At 54.9% G+C, this 9,099-nt stretch overlaps 1 protein-coding gene across 1 annotated transcript; it reads left to right on the plus strand.

The window, feature by feature from the left end:
• Positions 1,439-5,075, plus strand: GTPBP3 (GTP binding protein 3 (mitochondrial)). The gene is made up of 9 exons (XM_018051377.1): positions 1,439-1,871; positions 2,180-2,427; positions 2,538-2,624; positions 2,713-2,915; positions 3,082-3,154; positions 3,241-3,384; positions 3,579-3,744; positions 3,970-4,248; positions 4,425-5,075. Exons 1-9 carry the CDS (start codon positions 1,576-1,578, stop codon positions 4,645-4,647), a joined length of 1,719 nt encoding a protein of 572 aa, XP_017906866.1. The 5' UTR covers positions 1,439-1,575; the 3' UTR covers positions 4,648-5,075.

Raw genomic sequence — 9,099 nt, forward strand, 5'->3', positions numbered from 1 at the left:
GAGACCCAGGTTCAATCCCTGCGTCTTGAAGATCTCCTGGAGAAGGGCTTGGCAATGCATTCCAGTATCCTTGCCTGGAGAATCCCCATGAACAGAGGAGTCTGGAGGGCTACAGTTCATGGAGTTGCAAAGAGTCGGACATGATTGAGCGGCAAACACACATACACACACATACAAATGTTGCATCGGTCCTAATTATACTGACAGGATAATCCTTGTTCATCTGAAATTTACATTTAACTGGGGGCCCTGTATTTTCTCTGTTGTCCGACCCCCTGACCATCCTCTGTAGCTTCTTCCATTAGACTGATAGACCAGTGAGGGCAGGGGCCCAGACTGATTCTTCGTGGTTACACCGTAGGCATTTGATGTATACTTTTGACAGATGGAACAACTTGGAGACAGCGAACGTCATCATTCACTCCTCTTCTACAATGAAAAAAAGGGTTTTGTTTTTTTTTTTTTTACTTTTTATTTTGTAATGGGGTAATAATCAGTTAACAATGTTGTGACAGTTTCAGGTGAACAGCCAAGGGACTCAGCCAAACATATACATGTATCCTTTCTCCCCCAAACTCCCCTCCCATCCAGGTGCCACACAACATTAAGCAGAGTTCCATGTACTATAGAGTAGGTCCTAGGTGGTTATCCATATTAAATACAGAAATGAGAACATGTCCATCCCGAACTCCCTAACTGACAAATGAAAAAACTGAACAGAGCGAGGCGTGGAGCTAATCATTAGAAGTGTATCCTGTTCCAGTCTTCCCTAAGTATAGTCGCGACACCCGCCCGCTCTGTCCAAGAACCAGAGAATTCGCCGCGTGGCAGTACCCCCAGAGACCCCGCCTATCCAGTGCCTGGAATTCCACCATCAGCGCTTTATTTCGCCGGCCGGCGCTGTCCCGGGTTAACCTGAAAATAATCTCCCCTTTCTGGCTTTCGGGGAGTCAGAGACAGACGGGACACACAACTCTGCACGAGGAGACCGGGGCCAGAGTAGCCCAGAGAGGAGAGAGGACTGTGTTGGGGATCCTAGGGAGGCTTCATAGCGGAGGCTACCTTGGAGCACTGAGGCTCTTTGTCAAGGCAAGGGTATCTGAGGCAGAGGGACGGCGGGAGAGAAAGCTGGAGAGCGGCGAGAAACTGTAGACTTCCGAGAAAAGAAGTCTTCCCAGAAATTTGGAATAGATTTCCCCAGGGCCAGGGCGTTGGTTCCCCGGAACTCATCCCTCCCGGCCACCGAGATGCTCTTGAAAGTGAAAGGCAGTCGTGTCCGACTCCTTGCGACCCCGTGAACTGCAGCCCACCAGGCTCCTGTCCTTGGGATTCTCCAGGCAAGAATACAGGAGTGGATTGCCACTTCCTTCTCCAGGGGATCTTCCCGACCCAGGCATAGAACCTGGGTCTCCTGCATTTCAGGTAGATTCTTTACTGTCTGAGCTATCAGGGAAGCCCCCGAGATACTCTTGCTTAGACTCAAACCCTCGCCTTCCTTTAATTTCCATTGCCCTGTGCTACTCATTTCCGGTGTCTAGGAACCTGGCCCCTCTAGGATCCTAAAAATTCTGTCTAATGTTGCTGGAGGAACACTATTTCACTGCACCGAAGCGTGCGAGCCCTCGGCTTCTTTCCCTGTCGTTAGCCAGTAGAAGCGAAGATCTTCAGTGGATGGGCAGTACGTCTTCTAAGGGGCCCAATGATAATCGAGAATTGTTGAGCACTTTACCAGTCACGCCGCGGAGTGGGCGGGACCTCCTGCAAGGACTTGCAGACCCCCGCGGCAGGGTGGGCAGGCGGATAGCTGATTGTGAATCCATGTGGCGGGGGCTGTGGACCCTGGTATCCCGGGCTGCACGTGGGCCTCACAGGTGGGGTGAGCTGAGGAAGGGCTGTGACAGCGTAGGGCGTTGCTCGGGCCCCAAACCCTCTCCCTGGGATCTGGGGGCCCGGTTCCCTGAGGCAGGAGCACTTTTCTTCTCCATCCAAGCCCCACCCCCTGCCGCAGAGCCCACCGCAGTCCAGTCTTCTGGCCTCAGAACTTCCGATCAGTCCCTCCCCTAGCCACAAAACTTCCACTTGGGGGCTCACGCGACCATCGAGCCATCTATCCACCTGCCATGCCACTCTGGCCTCAGAGCTTCTCAGATGCACTAACTCTCCTCCTCTCCGGTCCCAGACTGTGCACGCGCCAGGCCAGTGGTTACCCGGCCCCCGGTTCCGGAGCCACTATCTTCGCTCTGAGCTCTGGCCAAGGCCGCTGCGGCATCGCGGTGATCCGAACCAGCGGCCCTGCCAGCGGCCACGCCCTCCGGAGCCTCACGGCGCCGCGGGACTTACCCCCGGCTCGCAAAGCCTGCCTGCGCCTGCTCAGCGACCCCCGCTCTGGGGAGCCTTTGGACCGCGCGCTGGTGCTTTGGTTTCCAGGTACGGGACTTCAGATCCGGAACCTCAAGTAACTCCTGTGACCCAACTTCCTCTTTCCAGGCGGTCGGCCAGGCCGTATCCTGTTGACACCCATCTCTTCAACATACTAGGTCCCCAAAGTTTTACCGGTGAGGATTGCGCGGAGTTCCACGTACATGGAGGGCCGGCCGTGGTGAGTGGTGTCCTGCAGGCCCTGGGTAAGTCTGCAGCCTTGGGTTTGAAGAATTGCTACGCCGGTGACCTGGGCAGGGGCCAGGGGCCTCAGGATCTTGAACCTTCCCGCAGGCAGTGTGCCAGGGCTGAGGCCAGCGGAAGCAGGCGAGTTCACCAGGAGGGCGTTCGCCCACGGGAAGCTGAGCCTGACGGAGGTGGAGGGGCTGGCAGACCTGATCCACGCAGAAACCGAGGCGCAGCGGCGACAGGCCCTGAGGCAGCTCGATGGGGAGCTGGGTGACCTCTGCCGCGGCTGGGCCGAGACCCTCACTAAAGCAAGTACACTCATACCTTGCCGCAGAGACACTTCCTAACCTTTTCCTGTGTTAGAGTTTCCTGTCTATGAGCCTCCAATCTGATCCCTTAAGGTCAGGCTGGACCCGGGCACCCACTCGGGGTGAGTTTCTGTATGATCACACTACCCACCTCTCCCTCCCTCAGGCTCTGGCCCATGTAGAGGCCTATATCGATTTTAGTGAGGATGACAACCTGGAGGAAGGCGTCCTGGATCAAGGTGGGTCCCCCTGGGGGTGGGAGGTGGAGGCATCTGGCATCCAGCCCCCCAGGCCCTCTCACTCTCTCTCCTTCCTCCATCCACAGCTGATAGTGAGGTGCGGAGGCTGGAGGTGGCGCTGGGTGTACATCTTCGAGATGCCAGGCGCGGGCAGAGGCTCCGCTCAGGGGCGCACGTAGTGGTTGCGGGACCTCCCAACGCCGGCAAAAGCAGCCTGGTGAACCTGCTCAGTGCGTGGGCAGGGGTCAGGGCCCAGGGCAGGGGGCAGGGGGCAGGGCAGGGAGCTAAGGTACTGAGCTTTCCGGGGTAGGCAAGGGGCTTGGGAGGTTGAAAACTGTCCGTCCCGTCCCGGGGATGGAGCCTAAGGGAGGGACCCTCTCATCTCCACCCCACCTGCTTCCTCTGAGCCCACCCCCATCCCCAGGCCGGAAGCCGGTGTCCATCGTGTCCCCGGAGCCAGGGACAACCCGAGATGTTCTGGAGACCCCCGTGGACCTGGCCGGGTTCCCGGCGCTGCTGAGCGACACTGCAGGGTTGCGGGAAGGCGTGGGGCCTGTGGAGCAGGAGGGAGTGCGGCGCGCCCAAAAAAGGTGGGCAGGAGGGAAGTGGGAGGGGGAAACGCGGGCCCTTTGCTGTTTCTACCAGTTGCATTTATCTTTCGTTAGTCCTTAATGAGGAAAGGTTACTAAGCCCCATTAGGTGGGGCCTGAGTTCTTTGGGGAGGGCAGCTTTTAGGTTTGGCCTTTACCCCATCCCTGCCGAATGCTTTTCATTGCATAGCTCTGGGATCCATGCTCCATTTTCTCGCCTCCCAGGCTGGAGCAGGCTGACCTCATTCTGGCCGTGTTGGATGCTTCTGACCTGGCCTCTCCGGCCAGCTGCAACTTCCTGGACACCGTTGTCATCCCGGCAGGAGCCGGAAACCCCAATGGGAGCCACCAGCGCCTTCTGCTTGTGCTGAATAAATCAGACCTGCTGCCCACTGGGTGCTCAGACCCCCATCCTGACCTCCCCTCCCACCTGTTGCTGTCTTGCCTGACGGGTGAGGGGCTGGACGGCCTCCTAGAAGCACTGAAGAAGGAGCTGGCTGCACTGTGAGCCCCCTTGCCCACTGCGCAACCTCGCTCTTTCCAAGTTTGGGGGCTAAGACACTGGCTTTGGGCACAGCTGGCCCTGCCAGCTCAGTTTCTGTATCTACAAACGGGGTATGATCATTCCTCTTCCCCCTACTTTGAATGCCAAGAGACACCTTATCCTTTGTCCCTTTCAGGTGTGGGGACCCATCCACAGGCCCACTTCTGACACGATCGAGGCACCAACACCACCTCCAGGGCTGCCTGGATGCCCTTGGTCAGTACAGGCAAGCAAAAGACTTAGCCCTGGCAGCCGAGGCACTTCGGGTAGCCCGAGGGCATCTGAGTCATCTCACTGGTGGAGGGGGCACCGAGGAAATTCTGGATATCATCTTCCGGGACTTCTGTGTGGGCAAGTGAGGGGGCATCTGAAGCTCAGACCCAGGCTGGAGGAGCACCCAGAAGCCTTGGGGTGTCTGGGAACAGCTTAGGCCAAGTCGGGGAACTTGACCGCAAACCACGAAGCCTCTGTTGCTGGTAGTGACTGAGTGGCAGCCGGCCAGATTTCGGGGGTTTGGCCCTGAGTGGGGCTGAAGGGAGGTCATTTTGGGCACATGATGCTGGGGGAGGTGGAGGATCAAGACGGAGGTTGAAAGGTCTCAGAGGTTTTTTGTTTTATAGTTTTTAATTTATTTTGCAAATACCAAAGGAAGGTAAGAAATGGGTGATCCAGAAATATTTGAACACCCTCTCCTTGGTGGTTGTATCCTTCCAGAACTTTCTGTGCAAATTTGCATACTTGTGGATGCGCCTGTAAAATATATTTTGTCTTGTATTTTGTACATGAATTGGTGTTTATTGTTCTGCAAACTGTCCTTCCCCAACACCCACTGCCACCACCACCCTGCACCACACAGCGTGCAGGATCTTAATTCCCCAACCAGGGATTGAACCAGTGCCCGCCTTCAGTGGAAGCTGGGAATCTTTTAACCACTGGACTGCCAGGAAAGTCTCAAGCTGTCATTCCTTTTGTGGTATTAATCTTGAAACTTTTCTTCTTTTATCCTCAAAGTGACTTGCAAAATCCCTACTTCCTCTCCAAGCTTAGTCATTAGTCACTCAGTGAATATTTATCAAGTACCTACTATGTGTTAGGACCGCACCCATCATTTGACTGCATCTTCATAATAGCACAATGCAGTGGTTATGCTGTCATAGTTTTACAGATGAGGAAACTGAGGTTCAGAGAAGTATCTAGTTGCTGAAGCCCCCAGGGGATTTGCATATGAAGGTAGATTTCAGTTTGAGTTCGCTGGGGGCCTTCTGGGTGACAGACTGAGGCAGGGGGCTGGAAACAGGGGAGTAAGCAGGCATTACTGCTCCTGTGTTTTTAATTTTCAGTTGTGCTGGGCCTTCATTGTGATGCATGGGCTTTCTCTAGTTGCAGAGCATGGGCTCCAGAGTGCTGACTTGAGTAGCTACGGTCAGCGGGCTTAGTTGTCCCTGGGATGTGGGATCTCAGTGCCCGGACCAGGGATCGAACCTTCATTCCCTGCATTGGAAGGGGGATTCTTAACCATTGGAATGGCAGGGAAGTCCCCACTCCTGCCCTTATTAAAGAAGAGACACCGCTCCTTTTGGTGAGGTCGGATGCTTGCTTGTTCAGTCCCTTAGTCGTGTCCAACACTTTGCAACCAATGGACCGTAGCCCTCCAGGCTCCTCTGTCCGTAAGATTATCCCAGCAAGAATACTGGAGTGGGTTGCCATTGCCTCCATCAGGGATCTTCCCAACTTAGGAATCAAACCCATGTCTCCCACTCTTGCGTCAGCAGGCGGATTCTTTATTACTGAGTCACCTGGGTGACCTGAGTTCTGAAGGCTGCTGGGCAAACTTAGGATGAGGAGACCTGACCTGGTCAGGGACGGATGTGAGGGTAGATATGGAAATTACTCTGACATCTGAAAGGTGAGAAGAAGACAGAAGAGGCCAGCAAGAACATCCCAAGCAGAGGGCACAGCATGTGCAAAGGCCCTGAGGTGGGAACATCACGGTGTGTTTGAGGGGCAGCGAGGTGGCCAGTGAGGCTGGAAGTAGAATGAGTGAGTGCTACAAGGGAGGAAGAAATCCAGGAGAGGAGCGCCTGATAGTGAAGGCTTTGATTGTGGGGACTAATGGGGGATCTGGGCTTCCCTGATAGATCAGTTGAATCCACCTACAATGCAGGAGACCCGGGTTCGATCCCTGGTTTGGGAAGATCCCCTGGAGAAGGGAACAGCTACCCACTCCAGTATTCTGGCCTGCAGAATTCCATAGACTATATAGTCCATGGGGGGACTATAGTTCAAGGACAGGCGGTTTGTGGTCACGAAGAGTTGGATACGACTGAGGGACTTTCACTTATGGGGGAGCTGCTGTTGAGGTGATGAACCAGCAGAGGGCGCTCTGCCCTAACAAAGTGCCTGACACTCCAGTGACGTTCCGGCCCCCTAAGGTCCCAGGGATCCAGGCTTCCACGACCCACCTGATGGTATATGAATAGTTAACTCCCCTTTTGCCAGAGGTGGAAGTGGAGTCTCAAATAGGGTCAAGCTCTTTTCCAGAATCAGAAAAAAATCTCCATCTCCAGTAGTTGAAGATACAAACTCTCAAATTTCAAGGGACACAGGAGCAGAGGCTGGGACGTTTCCAGGGCCCATCACGCAACTTTAGGGACCCTCTGACTCCATTTCATCATGGCTTCATTGAAATATGTCACACTCTGTTGATTTGTTTGCTTGTTTGACAGCTGGGGTCCCCCATGAATGGGGGGCTCCTGGAAGGGAAGGGTCACCCCAGTTCAGTCCGTGGATATTACTGCCACGGTCTGTTTTGCAGAAAGACAAGAAGCAGCAATGTGGGTGTAGAGAGGGTGGGTGCCCAGATGTCCTTTGCGTGGGGAGGGTCTGGAGGGCTCCCAGCAGGGAGGAGTGGGGTCTGGGTGGGGAGGAAGATGCTCTTGGGAAAGGATGCCTCGGCCCCGCCCACCTACCCTGTCCCTGGCACATCGCGGACTGAGGTCCTTGGCTACCGTCCCTTTTTTCCAAGAAGGGGGAGGTGGTTTGTGGGAAGCAGGCATGGGGGTTATTTATAGAGGTCACAGGAAATCCCCAAAGAGTCAGAACCTCACCCAGTGGCTGGACCACAGGATCAGAGAGCGGGGTCTGCCAATTGCTCCCTGACTAGGACTCAACCCCCACCTGGCTCTCAGGGCTGGGCGGGGCTGGCATAGGGCCTCAGCCTGGAGAAGTCAGAGCCCCAGGATCAGGGCTGAAAAGAGGGAGGGATCGTGTAGGGGAAGTACCCAGAAGGAGCAAGAACTCTGGGGCATCCAGAGGGGCTGCCAGGGGGAGCGATCTCTAGCGCGGGGCCTTGGGGAATTGGCAGGCGAGAACAAAGCACTCTAGTCTGAGGGCACAATACAGATTAAAAGTCACCGAATCTTCGGTCACAGAGTATGTGTAGGACAGCTGCACCGGCTGTGGGGAGGCAGGGCACAGAGAGCTGAGGAGTTGGGCCTTATTCCCAGGGTACTAAGGAGCCGGGGAGGGCATGAGTGGGAGAGATGCCTGGTCAGATGCTGGGATGAATGGGTCCCTCTGGACCAGCAAGGAGGCTACAAAGGAGGCAGAGGCTGAGGCCCAGGTGTTGGAGGACTGACCTGGGACTGTGCTGTGCTGTGCTTGGTCCCTCAGTCGTGTCCGACTCTCTGCGACCCCGTGAACTATATCCCACCGAGCTGGTTGGAAGGTTGATATCCTGGGATGCTCTGAATGGGAGAGACCAGCCAAGAGTCAAAGACCTGCACCCGTGGGCCCAGAGCGTTTAGGATGATGATTTTCTTTAATTTATTTAAATTGGAGGATAATTACTTTACAATATTGGGATGTTTTTTGCCACGCAACAACATGAATCGGCCGCAGGTATACGTGTGTCCCCCCCCTTCCTGGATCTCCCTCCCTTGTATTATTATTATTACACTAATTTCTAGGCGAGTAAATGGAGGCTGAGAGCAACTGAGCCAAAATTTGAATGCAGGAATGTCGGGGTTTGGAACCCAAACTCAGGACTGGCTGCTGCCAGCGTCCTCCCCAGGACTCCTTACTCCTGGCTGCTCAGGCAGTAGGCTCAGGGTCAGGGACGTCCCGGCTTCCTTGGGGCCTCCAGACTGGCCCGTCTGGGCGGCTGGGCCTGGCTGACCCTCCTGCCCTTGCTTGGCGGGGCCCCAGCCGAGTGTTTCCTGCAGCGGCCTGTCTCTCGCCCGGGTTTCCGTATCCAGGAAATATCGCTCCTTTGTCCCTCCTGACTAGCCTGCCCTAAGCGTGGCATTGCCAGCTCTGGTTCCTCGTGACTCATCTCCTCCTTGTCCAAGGTCCCAGGGGATGGGCTGGGCTGGGGGGACAGAGGATTGGGGACAGACAAACTGAGACTCTAGATGACAATTTTTAGGCCGTTCTCCCACCGATGACCATTTGCTTTGTTTCCTGGAGTTTTTGCTTCTCGGGGACAAAGTGCTAGGAATGGGGTTGCAGAATCAAAGGATTTGTATGTCTTCACTTTCCATCTCCCACCCCGCCCACCATCACTCCAAAGTTTGTGGGATCTTAGTTCCCCGATTGGGGATTGAACCTGGACTCTTGGCAGTGAAACCAAGGAGTCCTAACCACTGGACTGCCTGGGAATTCCCTGTCTTCACTTTTATTAAATATCATTAAACTTATTTCCAAAAGGGCCAGTATGCGATGGGCATTTCTACCAGTCCTGTAGGAAAATGCCCTTTTTTCTACATCTTCACAAGCAGTAGGGATTATGGCTTTTTATCCTTTTCCTTCCC

This window comes from Capra hircus, chromosome 7, assembly GCF_001704415.2.
Source record: "Capra hircus breed San Clemente chromosome 7, ASM170441v1, whole genome shotgun sequence".
Taxonomy (NCBI): domain Eukaryota; kingdom Metazoa; phylum Chordata; class Mammalia; order Artiodactyla; family Bovidae; genus Capra; species Capra hircus.